General features: G+C 41.2%; 1 protein-coding gene across 3 annotated transcripts in view; it reads left to right on the forward strand.

Moving 5' to 3' along the window:
- The window catches only part of homer1b (homer scaffold protein 1b), a 26822-nt gene extending 11251 nt beyond the window's left edge, over positions 1-15571 (forward strand). For 2 of the 3 annotated variants that reach the window (XM_005947196.3, XM_042213829.1), the window contains 5 exons: positions 3938-4086; positions 12400-12556; positions 12818-12928; positions 13023-13103; positions 13201-15571. In XM_005947196.3, the coding sequence (XP_005947258.1) occupies positions 3938-4086; positions 12400-12556; positions 12818-12928; positions 13023-13103; positions 13201-13392 (690 nt within the window). In that variant the 3' untranslated portion in view covers positions 13393-15571. Of the gene's footprint in view, positions 1-3937; positions 4087-4347; positions 5467-12399; positions 12557-12817; positions 12929-13022; positions 13104-13200 lie in introns of those variants that run through there. The other variant, XM_005947197.3, reaches the window with a different exon arrangement.
- Positions 15572-15815: the final 244 nt, after the last annotated feature.

Here is a 15815-nt window from a genome sequence, read left to right on the forward strand (position 1 = left end):
CATTCCCACACTGAGTGGTTTGCCCTGTCTCCATATGCCTTCCTTTGTCTCTTCTTTTTCCTCCATCTAGTCCTGGTAGATGGATACCCCTCCATGAGTCTGGTTCCACTCGAGGTTTCTTCCTGTTAAAGGTGATTTTTTTTCCTTCCCACTGTTGCCTAGCACTTGCTCACACAAAATAACTGCCCATGAACTGAGAAAAGTCAAGCGTGCAGCTGCCAAGATGCCACTTGCCACCAGTTTGGCCATATTTCAGAGCTGCAACATCACTGGAGTGCCCAAAAGCACAAGGTGTGCAATACTCAGAGACATGGCCAAGGTAAGAAAGGCTGAAAGACGACCACCACTGAACAAGACACACAAGCTGAAACGTCAAGACTGGGCCAAGAAATATCTCAAGACTGGTTTTTCTAAGGTTTTATGGACTGATGAAATGAGAGTGAGTCTTGATGGGCCAGATGGATGGGCCCGTGGCTGGATTGGTAAAGGGCAGAGAGCTCCAGTCCGACTCAGACGCCAGCAAGGTGGAGGTGGAGTACTGGTTTGGGCTGGTATCATCAAAGATGAGCTTGTGGGGCCTTTTCGGGTTGAGGATGGAGTCAAGCTCAACTCCCAGTCCTACTGCCAGTTTCTGGAAGACACCTTCTTCAAGCAGTGGTACAGGAAGAAGTCTGCATCCTTCAAGAAAAACATGATTTTCATGCAGGACAATGCTCCATCACACGCGTCCAAGTACTCCACAGCGTGGCTGGCAAGAAAGGGTATAAAAGAAGAAAAACTAATGACATGGCCTCCTTGTTCACCTGATCTGAACCCCATTGAGAACCTGTGGTCCATCATCAAATGTGAGATTTACAAGGAGGGAAAACAGTACACCTCTCTGAACAGTGTCTGGGAGGCTGTGGTTGCTGCTGCACGCAATGTTGATGGTGAACAGATCAAAACACTGACAGAATCCATGGATGGCAGGCTTTTGAGTGTCCTTGCAAAGAAAGGTGGCTATATTGGTCGCTGATTTGTTTTTGTTTTGTTTTTGAATGTCAGAAATGTATATTTGTGAATGTGGAGATGTTATATTGGTTTCACTGGTAAAAATAAATAATTGAAATGGGTATATATTTGTTTTTTGTTAAGTTGCCTAATAATTATGCACAGTAATAGTCACCTGCACACACAGATATCCCCCTAAAATAGCTAAAACTAAAAACAAACTAAAAACTACTTCCAAAAACATTCAGCTTTGATATTAATGAGTTTTTTGGGTTCATTGAGAACATGGTTGTTGTTCAATAATAAAATTATTCCTCAAAAATACAACTTGCCTAATAATTCTGCACTCCCTGTATAAATAAACTTCAACTTAAAGTTCATCGGGGGCATGGATACTTTAGCTGTGAAGTGCCCTTTTGTTTCTCATTCAAATCCACCCTCGCCCGTGACATGTGGTGACAACAAATTAAAATGGCCAGAACCATAATGCTTCAAAACTGGAGTCCATAAACCAATAGGAAATGTAATTTTAGCTACATCTGTCTAGGAACCACCTAACAACAGACTACCATGGGCATTTATATGTAAGTTTTGGGGGAGAGGTGTTGCTTGTTTGTTTTTATTTATTTATTCATTTATTTATTTTAGTTTTTTTACAGATAAAAATTGGTAAAATAAAATATAATTTAAGGTAAAATTATTGTTTTCCTCCTTATAACTGTTATTAATCTTCTTTAGAAGACTCTTATTGTCTATTTTTTTCTCTAAATGCTATCTTAATTAGAAAATTAAGCTAATGCTATATTTAAGAAGTCATTATACCAGCAACCGATCCCATGAACTCATCAGAAAAATATTTATCTGGATATAGAAGCAGGTTTATTTCCGCCAAAGCTTCAGAACAAATAGAATTAATTTTGCAGCCAAAAGAGTCGCCCTCTGCTGGCCATTAGAATGGTCGCAGGTCAATGTATTGGCTTCACTTTTCTGACCCACCAGTAACATCCATATTTTATATATAGTGTGTGGGCATAAGCTACCAGTGTGGTACATATTTTTTCTACATGTATCCGTGCCATAGATTACAAAAAAACTGTGCTCATTGTGGCGAAAAATTAGCCTGTATGCTAGCCTTTAGTTTGTGGAGGAAATGATACTAATAATAGTAATAATAGAGTGTTTTAGAGTATTTGTAACTGTGCCAAAATCTGTTAACCGGCTTCATGTTTTTTCCTTATGGAGGCTAGGGGAGCGGCCTCCCGCTGTACTGCAGCCTACTATATGTGCCGCAGCTCACATAGGTTAAAACTACAGTACCATGTGAGGAAGTCTTTTAATGAAGCCAGGAGAATAGCTGCTCCCTCACCTGGGGTTGAAGGCTGCACTTGCAGCTCTCACCTGGGGTTGAAGGCTGCACTTGCAGCTCTCAGCACCACTTGCAGCTAGAGGCTGCGAAGCTCTACACCAGGGTCCCTGCTGAAAGGTGGTGTTTTACCCACATGCCTGCTGGCTTTTTATTCTGACTTCTAGATCCTCTCCTTTACCTCGTCTAAATGAGGTAAAATAAAAACAAATCATGAGACACAAATTATTCTATTGAAACAAGCTGAGAATAGAGCTAACTGCTATATGCTGGTCCCAATAGGCCGAATCTCAGTGGAAATGCATCCTGAACAGATATTAAATCATATACTAATGAATGCGGAGCACAAAATGTAAAACCAGGCGTAATCTTCCTCTTATCTCTCACTTCCTTCTTGCCCATTAGAGGCGTACAGGCAGCGTCATTGTGTTACTGTATTGTGCCCAAGCCCTGAGTCTTAATAGCTTTGTTTTATGTAAGTGCAGCAGCCAAATCATTTGTCTCTTGTATAATCCTGGGGTTGTATGGGATATAAAGATAAGAATTAATATGTAATTCTCTAATTTCCCAGTGCTATAGACTGCTAATTTAATGTCCTGTAGGAATGTCAAAATTTTTTGCGACACAGTAGTGAGAGCTTTGACAGCGAGAGAGCGCCTCCTGTTTTCAAAATATCATTGCTTTGTTTTTATAATATCACAGACATTATTATCTTTTTATATGATTTTAGTAATATAAGCTTTGTATTGGGTACTGTGCTAAAGTCTGATTTCTTTGAAGTTCAGTCTTTCTTTGGACACTTTTTCACTGACCAATTCCAGAGGAATGCTTTTTTGATTGCTAAACCACTTTACACTGATGTACAACAGTGAGCGTCTGCAGCCATCTGTAAAACATGGAGGAGGCTCTGTCATGTCTTGGGACTGCATTTCATCCAATTGAGTTTGAGATTTAGTTAAAAATTATGGCACTTTGAACACAAAAACAGACCAGCAGGTACCGATCCACCATGCAGTACCATCTGGAAAACATCTGATTGTTAACAGCTTCATTTTTCAGCATGAAAATATAAAACTATGAGTCTCCCCAGCCGCAGACATCAAAATTACTGAAGCAGTGTGGGATAAATTTTCTTTTAACTTTGACTTTCAAGCTTGTTAGAATTTTACAAACTCATAAATGAATGAGGGGTGGCTTAAGACCTTTGCACAGTACTGTGCATTAGCTATAGTTTATTTGAATGTGTGGAAAGGAGCTGAAACAATTAACTGTTTAAATAATTATCGAAAGAAATGTAATCAAGTTATTAAAAATTTTTAAAATATTTTTTTTTTCGGTTATAGCTTGTTAGTATGAAAAAAACCAAGACGTCTTATCTTACGGTGCTTAAAATTAGAGGAATAAATGAGTCGTTTTATTGGGAAAAATACTTGATGGGTTACAAGCTCATGATAACTATCTATTACCCAGTTTTCTTAAACACCTAATGCTATTTGTCTTGAAAATCCAATCACTGTTTGCATGTTCTGCTTGATTATTATGTTTAACTGACAGTAACAGCTGAATCACCGTGTCCACATGCAGGAGTCTCCGGCAGGCGAGCTCTCATCACCTTTGACCCCGGTGACTCCGCCCATGGAAAACATCAACGGCACAGATGAAATCTGTGACACGACTCCCAACTCAGACGCCCGTCCCGAGCCGGCGCAGAACGCTCTGGCCTTTGCACACAGGTACATCCCACATTATGATGTGTGACATTAACGCAGTCGTAACGACGTGAGCATGCAACTGCTGTCACAGTCATATCTAACACAAACAATGCTAAAACAACAAAATTAATATGATTGGTGGTTTGTCTGCTGTTTGTCTGAGGCACAGACATGTAGCCTGCACCTCCCTTCTTTATGCGTGTTCACCTTTATATGTTGCATGTCAGCATGGTCGTGAACGCCTTCTATTCACCGCTACTCTCTCATGTTTTTCCTCTCTAGGGAGCAGTTTAAGACTTGTCGGGTCTGCTCTTTCTGATAGGGATGTCAGTTCAAGTCCTGACTACTGCGACACCATAACTACGCAAAACAAACAAACGAACAGGAAAAAAAATGTTCAGGATCAAAGCTTTCAAAAATTAAGAGCCCGATTGCAGATCAGCAACAGGGAGGGTGCTCTTTCCAAAAACCTGATGCACTGCCTGTTTAGCAACTTTTAAAAAGTAAGGTTAAACCAGCACGCCAAAACTCCAGTAAGAACGAATGCGGTGATATGGGCGCAAGAGTTCTTCTTGAATTATGATCAGTGATATTTACACACTGGACCAGCAAACGATGTAACTTTGAGTGTTTCTCAGGTCTGAGAAATAATTTCACTTATTCATTTTTGTTCAGTCTGAGCATGCTCGGTGAGAAAAGCACATTTCTAATTTTGTGTATGCTACTGCGATGCAATAACATCATGTCAAATTCAAATCTCTTGACTGAGTAGGTGTTGGTGTCACCTCTATGCATGCACCAGTACTGTTGTGTACATTCCTCTGAAATGGATAACTCATGTTGCTTGTGATTGTTAATCCTGGTTCATATGCACCAGACTGTGTAAGATTCAGAGGTTAAAGAGTTGTGTAAATATTTTTGTTGTGTACAATGGCTTTCTGAAAAGGTGCGGTTGTGCGAGGCTCATCGCCAGAAAGTTGTCGATGAAGCATTTATGTAAGACTTATATAACACACTGTGGGTAGTGGGAGGCAGAGAGAGTGCAAGACAGACAGACAGAGACAGAGAGTATGTGTCAGAAACTGGGAATAGCGAGAACGACAGAGAGGGAGAGGTGCTTGTATAAAGTCTGTACATGAGTCACTCATACCTAAACAGCACAGCACCAACTGCACACACACTCTCAGCACAATAAATAAACTGAACAGACGGGAATGGGCAATCAGTTTGAGTTGTTCAACTGAGTGTTTTTCTTTTTTTCTGAGGAGAGGAAATGTTATCCAATGTCACTTGTAGTCCACTGTACACACGGGTCTTTTTATTTGTAAAACCTCTGTAACTTGTGCCACTTTGGTTATTTCTCTGGCTGCGATTCTTATTAATTAAAGATATCAATCAATATCAATCGCTTAATGTATTATCATTCTTTTGTTTTTTCATTTGTTTAAATACTGGCATATGACTGGAGAAGCTTTTTTAATATTTTAAGCATACATTTTGAGATCTTGAATAGACTTAGAATACTTATTAAGAACTTATTAATGAGGGAAAGTCTGAGAAGTGTATGCTCACAAAATCCTGCCACCGCACGATGATGTCTGTGAGGCTTCACGGATCTGTGAAGTGAGAGCGGGATGTAGAGAGGACACCCACTGCCTGCTGCAGCCTTGCTGCTCATGTGTCTATTAATGCTGCATGCGTGGGAGATGGGGTCGACTCTCTGCATTCGCGATGGCAAGTTGTGGACGTAACAAGCGAACCTCTGTCTCACGTGTTCTCAGAGGCATATGCAGTGAGGGTAGAAGCAAGAGCCATCCAAATATTTTACCACGTAACCCTTCATTTTTCTGTCTCTCGATGATTCACACTTTGCCAGTCTTATATCATCGGACTGTTCCGCGAACCGATGTGAAAAAGTGTTTTTTGACAGCTGGTTGATAGCAAAAAGGAGAAGGGACAAAAAAGGAATACAGTGTTTTTTAGTGTATTTTATGTGCTTACTTCTATGCTATTTGTGGAGACTCAGGCGTCAGTGTACAAAAAGAGTGGAGACCTCTGTGATGGCTTGACTCTTGGCTGTATATCTGTTGATGACGATGTTGATGATCATAGTGTATATGTGTAAGTACCGCACTGTTGCTTAGCGGGGCTGTGTAGGCAGGCATGTGTGGGAGCAGAGGGCAGAGGGAGGAGGGATGAAAGAAAGCAGGTCCACGAGAGAGTTTTTATATCTGGACGTGAGCGTGGCTTGGCAGGTCTGCACCGGACTCGCTTTGAATGGTTTTCTGAATATTGTAAGACCTTTTTCGTTGGGACTGCTGGTGCTGTGTGTGAATGGTGCTCTAATGTCGGAGGATGTAGGCGTTTGTCAGTGGGTTTGCGGTAGGCTTGCATGAAAGGAGACCGTGCCAGTGTCTCCATTCCACTTGTGCTGCCATGGCAACTGCTCAGCCTCCCTGCTTCTTGAAGGGCTGTGCGAGGAGAAAGAACCTACCTGGCAACCAGCAGTGGTCAGGACGCGCCAGAAACATAAGAGAGCTGCAGAAATAAGTTTACGCTTTGTGTTCGGTATCTTTATTGAGATGACGCTCGACATTGTGAAGCAGCAAAGCAAAAAACAGAGTGTTGATGCTCATGATGTATTGGCAGTGTATACAGATTATCTTCAAAACACAAAAAACATTCAGAATTTTGCTGGAAAAATAACATTTAATAAAAAAATTTAATTGGTAAAATAAAAATGTGAATCTGAGACTGGATTAAATCTACTCCTTTAATGGCTGCCTTAATGATACATATCATCACAAAGAGAAAAAAAAGAGTTAATTCCATCGTATTTACAACTTCAAACTGATACAAACAGGGAATGATATTTTTTTAACATCACATTCATTTTTATATTTTAAAAGCACCAGAAATCAAGAGACACCAACTGAAAAACATCTATTTCTATTAACATTTCTGACATGTAAATGATAGTAGTTCAGTGGCACAGCAGTATTAAACTTACCCTCATTGTGTCTCACACACACTTTCCTCTCTGCCCTGCCATCCTCAGCCAGAACAGTGCTCAGGTGCCCCCCTGAAACCTCTGAGCCAGACTCGTTTAATGAAGACGAACACCAGTGTCAAAACATCTTGCACTCTCCAGTTCTCCCTTTGTCGCTCTCCCTCGCTGTCTCCGTCTGTCTCCGTCTTCACATCTTGACGTCTTGCCTGCACTCTGGCTCTCCGAGCTGGTGCAGCGTGGGGTTTATACATTGGCGGGGAGGCATGCCTTGGTGACAGCTCTGCTCCATCTGTGTATGAGCATGTGTGTGTGTGTGTGTGTAGTTGGGGGGTTGGGGTTGTGTGTCTGGTAATATGTGCATGTGTAGGATGAGGTGTCGTCTCCCTCCTATGCGTCACACATGCAGACACACTTGCGCTCACGGAGGGGGTGGCTGTTGTGTAAGAAGTGAAGGCGCCGTGGGAGTCCTGAGTGAATTCTTTCTGGGCTTTCTCGCTTTTACTCTTCGCAGAGTGGGTGTTACGGAAAAGTGGAGTGCTGCTGCAGTGTGTGAGCATATACGGTTGGGCTATACAGTTTGTGTGTGTGTCAATGAGGGGGTGGAACAAAACAGAACTGAAAACATTGTTATGGATCATACAGACCCTCATCACCCCTTGAGCGAGCTAAGCTTCCTTTTGTGTTTGCACCAGTGTGAAAAATTACAGTGAAGTATGTGTGGGAGTAGGAGTTCCTTTTTCAGGGATACTTGACTTGATGCAGGTGCTCGACAGAGTTTAGATCTAATGGCGCCAAAGTCAGACATTATGTGAGAGACAGGGAATAGATGTTACATAAATCTAGAGATACTGTATGCAGTGTACAGATCTAACAGGAGAGCACATAAGAAACATTTCCCTCCCTAAAGTTGTACTTACTAATACACTAGGAGCCAGATTTTCTTGTGTGTGTTTTTTAAGCGGTCCTGAGCAGTTTGCTCACCAGGCTTTCTGAAGGTGTTTCAAAGCTGTTTTCTTTGGACATTTCCAGTCCAGTTCTTATACCTGAGGGTTTTTGAGCAAAGAAAGCCACCTTATCCAAAGAATGAATTGTTGTGTCAATGCATAACAGAAGCAATTTCAAATTGTATCTTTAGGGACTTTGTTACTAGCACCCAGTCACAAAAACACATAATATGTTTCCATATATGTAGCAAAATCTATGACAGATGCCAAAAATCACACAGTTTGGTTAAACGCAAGGCTGTTTAACCAAAACCTTAGAATAACTTGGGATGTTGAGAAGCACCTTTGGGAAACCAGGACAAATGGAGAACAAAAGAAGTAACAGGCCTAAACAAAAAGTATCTACAGAACATGATCTGTGTCTGAAAGTCATGTTCGAAAGAAATATGAAAAGAAAAAAAAGTCCAGGAAAAATCTGACACAGGCCTGACTGTTTACTGAAGCCTCATCAGAAATGGTCTCAGTGGAAGATCAGGAAAGACTGAGGTACACTCAAAAAAAGAATTCATTGGATGAACAGAATTTTATCTCGCCACTTATATTCCATCTAAACAAATGGAAATCATTTTTTAATCCATCTTGATTGTATTGTTTCAACACAATATATGTTTGTAAGTGTAACATAATATTAACATTGACATTCAATTAATTTGAATTTTATTCAATCAACATGTTTGCGCCAAGTTAGTCTAATTAAATTAATTTAAATTCACGTTATATTGTTTAAACACTAGGGATGGGTATCGTTTAGGTTTTATCCGATACCGGTGCCAAATCGGTACTTTTGAAACGGTGCCGGTGCTTAAACGGGGCTTAAACCGGTGCTTAAAGAGTGGAGAACACAAAATTGGTCCAAAAACCTCTCATGTTCAGCTGTTTTTTTGTAAAAAGATAACAATGTTAGCCTTTTCTGCAGCTATGGGGCATATATGGTATCACTCTTGGCTGGAAGCAGTGCTTAAACAATGGAAAAAAACATAAACTTTGTCCAAAAACTCTCATGTTTAACTGTTTCCCACTTTTTCTTTGGTCATTTTAGCCTTTTGGGCCAGGGTGAAGGGAGTATCTGCCATCAAACAAGAGGACAGCTGCATGTAGCTATGATGATGTTTGCTAGTTCACCTTACATGTAATAACATGGTTAGCCTACTCAACGTAAATTACACACGAACAACATTTAGCTACTCACGCAGAGAAGAACGGCTGCTGCATCATCATCCTCATCATTTCTGCTACACTGGGAGGGCTAGGGGCCAGGACTCTCCTCTTCGTGTTTTTGGGGGATGTTGCTAACTCCGGGTCCGATAACAGGCAACCCACCCGCAGTAGATGCGTGTGAGGTCTCGCAGCAAGCTATCAAATACGGCGCATTTCTGGGCTTTTAAAAAAAAACGCTATGCGTCACCAGGTGTTTCATCGGATTCTTGGTGTTACCTCCTTTGACAGTATCACAGTATCAGCTTAAAGCACTTGTTGCAGGCTGCTGAGTTTGCATATTTTGCTGTGAAGTACAGGCAGACTTTTGACCGCTTCGCCTTGGGCATTTTTAATCTGTAGCTCTGCTCTAAAAGAACGTACGTACGGATCCGCCTACTATCCTCGGAAACGTAAAATGATTGGCTAGAAGTGTATCACAGCTCAGGGAAAAAAAGCACCGAAATAAAGCACCGAAATGTGCGCTGCTTTTCGGTCTGGTTACTACCGTTTATGTCAGAACCGGACACCGGTACCCATCCCTATTAAACACTTCAGGACATCAAAAGTCAGTCTTGTTACATGAACTAGTAAAATATTTGTTACACTTCTGTTAATCTTGTTCAATGAGCAAATGTAACTTATGTCTATAGTACATGTTGTGTTCATATTAGATAATGTTCAACAAAAAATTCACCAGATTTACAACAACAACTTCCAATCTATCCATCCTCGTATCTTTATCTGGGCTGCAGAGGGCATAACCCTGAAGTGATAGGGTACATCCTGGACAGGTCACCAGTCTATCACATAGAGACAAACAACCATTTGCAGTCACATTAACACCTTTGGGTAATTTAGAATCATCAGTTACCCTAACCCTAATAACTGCATGACTTTTAACTGTAGAAGAAACCAGAATACCAGAGAACCCATTGCAAACTTGATCAGATTGTGGATTTGAACGCAGGATCTTCGTGCTCTGAAGCAACAGCGCTAACACCATGCCCTTGAGCTGTCAATCCAGACATAACAAAAGTATGAAAGTCATGCTTGATGCAGAATTTTCTTTATGTTTTTGTCCTTGACAGGTTAAACCACAATAAATAGCAACAGCATTTATGTTGCCATGGTTGTCTGCCTCTTATAACCCCTGTGGTTTGAAATCTCATGTGATCTTGTGAATTTCGTGAGTGCAGGCAACTAACCACACTTCCTAGATTGTATCATGTCATCTGAACAAGAACAAATTAAGTTGCAGATCCAACATGATTTGATTGCGTTCACCATAGAAACTTGACAATATTTTGTTCAAATGACAAGTGAACTTGTAAATGTAACCACCCAATTTCCTTTTTTTGAGTGTATGACAAGTTACACAAGAACTGGACTGAAAATCAGTGGCAACAGATATTGTGCAGTGATGAATCTAAATTTTAAAATTTTGATTCAAATTATCTTCAGTATGCATGGAGGAAGTCAGGAGATGTACAACAGTGAGTGTCTACAATCATCTGTAAAACATGGTGGAAGCTCTGCCATTAGGCTGCGTTTCAGCCAGTGATGTTGGAGAACTTGATGAAATTCATTGGAATGACAAAGGATTTGAATCTTTTACATAATACGATACCCTTTTTAATGTGGAAAAACACTGCAAATGCATTAAAAACTTAGCTGACAGCAAAAAACCCAAACAAACAGTGGAACACTATCAGATTGGCCTCCCCAGTGCCCAGACCTCAACATTACTGAAGCAGTGTGGGATCATCTGAGAACAGAGAATTAAACAAAAGACAGCCAGCATGCAAAGAAGAGCTTTGAATATCTTTCCCAAAATCTGCAGAAATATTCCTGAAGACTACTTAATGAAATGTCCCAACAGTTTGCCTGAGAGAGTTCAGGCTATGTTAAAGAATTAATGTGTTTCATAACAAATATTGACTTTCAGGCTTTTTAGAATTGTACAAACTCTGCACCTATTTTCTATTTTGTTTGCTTGTATAATATACTGTTTGTACATATTTAAACAGTATATTATTCCCCATTTATTATATATATGTAATATATAATAAGATATATACTATACAACTCTGAACCTATGAATGAAAAGGACAAAAATAATTTTTTTTGTAGGTGCATTAAAATCAGTCACATCACTTCGTCATCTACTCTGTGAGTAGCTGGACCAGATTAGGCTCCAGCCAGTCTAAAGGATATAATCTCAGATTATAGCTCATCTGTCAGACAGCTGCTTTCACAACTACTGCCCGTGAAGTGCTGACCTCCAGCCTGAGTGCCCACTGCAGTCGTTGTTCCCTGTTATCTCATGTTCGTGTATTTAGGAATATTCTTTCTAAAAGGTATTATTTATATTTTATAGTGTGACATACAGTTTCATGGTCACGTGAACACAAAACAAATCATACTGGCCATTTTCATTAGTTAAATTATGTCCCTCTGTTGTGTTAACAGTAACAAATTTACCAGATTAGCTGGTAAGATTACAGTTAATAGCAGTTTTATAGAATAACTCAAATTATTTGGGAAAATTACCATGCACATGCATTCCTTTACACCCAATCATGTTTCTATCAATTCAGAGCACTGAGTTACATTTCTGGGGATTTATTCTAACCCTAACCAGAGCTACTACATTCCTAATCCTAATCTTAATCTTAACCCTTAGTCGGACTTTAAACCAAATCTTCAGGCTAAAATCTGTGGGCCTGCTCTTTGCCCCGAAAGGGTCCTTAAAATGTGAATATTTGTCGCTCTCCTCCAACTTTCAGGAAAATTGGCCTGGATGTTTTTGTGTAATCTTGTCTACACACAAACAGACAAATAAAAAAACGTAACCTTCTTGGTAAACTGAAGTAATCGTGCTCAGCTCAGTGAAGCCCAATAAAAGTACGGATTACAATGAGAGATGCAAACCTTATTAGATGTACAATGAAATGATCTAACAAAATAGAAAATGATAACTATGAAGTATTTTTTAATAATAATCTGCATTATTGTTCGATGGATTGATGGATTTTCACCATGCATTATCATGGAAACACGAGCACTTATCGTCTAATGTCACTGTTGGTGAACTGACAGCATGCGTTTCCCTGTGTTCTGCAGCCCGGCCATGACAAAACACTGGGAAGCTGAGCTGGAGGCACTAAAGGGGAACAATGCCAAGCTAACGGCAGCTCTGCTGGAGTCCACTGCCAACGTCAAACAGTGGAAACAGCAACTGGCCGCCTACCAGGAAGAGGCAGAGAGACTACACAAGCGGGTGAGCGAGGAATGGGGGGGCCACAGGGATGCTTGTTTGTTTTCATGTGTGATTAAATCATTTCGATTTAAAAAAGGGTGATCATTTGGTGGGGGTGCTCTGAAGTTGGGATGAGAGGGAAAAAGAATAAAAGAGAGTTGAGTGTAAGCATGTGGGAGAGTAAAGGGAAGAGGTCGTCTGGGAATGAGACAGAGAGCCTGTTTCTGTTACACCGGTTCCTCTCTGGATCTGAATAATGATGTCCACAATTTATTCTTGCAGGTGACTGAACTTGAATGCCAGAGCAACCAAACCCCAGTGATTAAATCCCAGAAGACCGAGCTCAACCAAACCATAGAAGAACTAGAGACTGCACTAAGGGATAAAGAAGAGGTGTGTGTCTGTGTGATTTTTCCCTAAAATGAAAAGGCTCATGCACGTTAAATTTAATTTACACAGCACTTTAATTTTTTTCTTACACCCCCAGGAAATGGAAAAGTTGAAAGAAGAACTGGAAAACATGAATGACCTGATGGAGCAGAAAGACACACTCACCCAGAAACTCGAGGTGAGTCAAAAGAGTGGGACGGTCTCTATCTTCTATCCTCCAAAAAATCGCCCCACCTTAATGCACTAACATGCCAACATCATCTCACTGTGCCCAGGAGACGGAGCTGCGCAGCCGCGTGCTCGAGGAGCAGCTGGCGGGTGCCGAGCAGAGGCTGGAAGAGAACCAAGAGGAGCAGGAGAACTTTAGGAAGAGCCTGCGGACGCTGCTGGAGCTGCTGGACGGCAAGATCTTTGAGCTGACGGAGCTCAGAGACACCTTGGCTCGGCTCATAGAGGAGGCCAGCTAGAAGACAAAGTTACCTAAACTTCACAGACAGAGCCATATGACAACTTACTCTGACACCTACCCACTATGCCCCCTTTTCCCCTTCACAACCCACACAGATTAAAATGAGACACTGCCCACATTCATATTTCAGTCAAAAAGGGCAGCTGTTCCCCTGTTTTTTTTACCTTGCAGGCATCCAGTTCCTACCAACCGCAGGCGCTCCTGTGGCTCGCGACGATGCAGGGTCTACCTCAGCTTGCCTTCTGATGGGCTGGTGTAGGCATAACGTCGGCTGAACTGGTAGTTCCTGCCCCCCCCAACCTACCCCCTCACACACACACGCACACAGACACACACACACACCCTTTCGCAAAGAGTTAACTTGAGAACTGTGCCTCAGTGCCATCTACTGTTTGACTGGGAGAGCTGCACCACAGCTTGCAGCATCACACCACACCGTCACCCCCCCCTCCCCCTGCTTCCACTCTAAACTGCACCCCCACCCCCACCCCACTCCCCCGGAGGGGAGCGTTGAAAGTCATGTGGAAATAATTGCTGTTAAGACTCAGAGAACTGCGCCAAAGCTGCCAAATCCCCCCGAAAATATTGTCCTCTAACTAGCAGATGCTTTGATCCAAAGTGACTTACTGTACAGACGAGAACTGAACGGAGAAGCCCCATGTTTGAGCTCGGGCTGCCAGAAGAGAATTAAAGGATGACTCTCAATACAACAAATCAGTCAGTGTTACCTATTTGTCTGGAGTAACATCACAGCTGCCCCCTCCCCACACCCAAAATCCCAACCTGGGAAAAATATAGTTCGGTTTACTTCTGTATGTCCGCAGCCAGTTTAAATTCCTATACGATAGACGACTACTAAATCTTCCAGAGGCGTTGTTCATGCCACACAGAAAGTTTCGGGTGTGTGTGCCCACGTTATATTCAACATGAAAGATTTCTGCATCCGGACTGCTTCCACCATCACAGACCTGTCTTCCTGCCAAACTCAGTGTGGTGTGTTTTTCTGAACAAGGCCTGACATAATGTGTGCCTTCAAGCACATATGAGTGGAGAAGTGTTTGTATATAATATGTGTGTGTGTGTGTGTGTGTGTGTGCGTGTGTGCAGCAAAACATTGTGGACAATGAGGCCGCCGACACTTAACACACACACACACACACTCTCACACTGAGCAATACCAGACAGGCTCTTTTCGACACCTTCTATCCGACTCTATCAGGTACTTTACTCAGTGGACTCATGCAGATATAGGTCAAATGCAACTAAGCTGGTCTCCCCCTGTCCAACAGAAAGTGTACTACTTTTGACCGTAAAACTGTGTGGCAGCCCTGTCTGGTCGAAGTAGTGCATCGTGAAGGGCTTCTAGAGTGTCATCTTGGTGTTCGTAAAATCTCCACCCTCAGTGAAACTGGCCGCAGGTTTTCACTCCTCACTGGTGAATACAGAACTGCACTCAGTTTCTATTCTTTTTTTACACAGAATATAACACTGATGATATAATTATAGAAATGTACAAGACAACTTTCTACTCATGACTGCGTTTAAATGAATGGCTGGAAGACTCAAAATGCAGTAACACCTTGGGGTGGCTTATTGTTGTGTATTAACCTATGAGTGTTCAGCCTGTAGGTTGAAAACAGCAACAACAAAAACTCTTCTGTGCATTTTAAATGTGTTAAAAACACAGTTTTACACATTCTGTACCCAAATATAGACTTACTGTATACAGCAGCATTTATGCAGGTAAAATCTAAAGCTGTACCTTAAACTCGCTTCCTTAAAATTGACTCCATTTCTAAAGTGCACCTTGTTTGCGCTTTATTTCACTGTTATAACTCCCTCTATGTATTAGATTTGTATTAAGTAATACCACAGCAGCTTTCTGCAGGTTAATACACTGGAATAAGTCTCATGTAAAGGGAAATGTTCCTTTTTTTTCTGGTTTAACGTTGATGGTTGAGTGACAGAGATGGAATACCTTAATATTAATGCTATTGTTAATGAATGCCTTTGTACAGTAGTGGATAAGAAGCTTTTCATTCTCCTGTTTTGTAACTTATGGTATTTAAATGTAGGTATTATTATTGTATTTAGAGGTATGAGAAGACTGGCAATATTTTTGACTATTTAAAGTAATTTTGAACTCATGATATTAAAGAGGTACCTCAGGCCAACGATGTTCATAGACTGGTGAGACTTGTGAGTTCGCAGCTGAAGGGATTTATCACATGCCGGTGACAAACGATCAGGAGACATACTTGTTGGTGCTTCAGCCAAACTACACCCTCTGTTGAATTCAAAGTCAAAGAAACACACCTCTGTGAACAAAGAAATGCTATGTTTTTTATTCAAATACAGTGACCGCGGCGTTCAGTGTGTGCAAAGTGTTTGGGCTCTGTTTTTTTTTAAATCGAAAATATT

The sequence above is a fragment of the Haplochromis burtoni genome, unplaced genomic scaffold (assembly GCF_018398535.1).
Source record: "Haplochromis burtoni strain Fernald_Lab_line unplaced genomic scaffold, NCSU_Asbu1 Contig_485, whole genome shotgun sequence".
Taxonomy (NCBI): Eukaryota; Metazoa; Chordata; class Actinopteri; order Cichliformes; family Cichlidae; genus Haplochromis; species Haplochromis burtoni.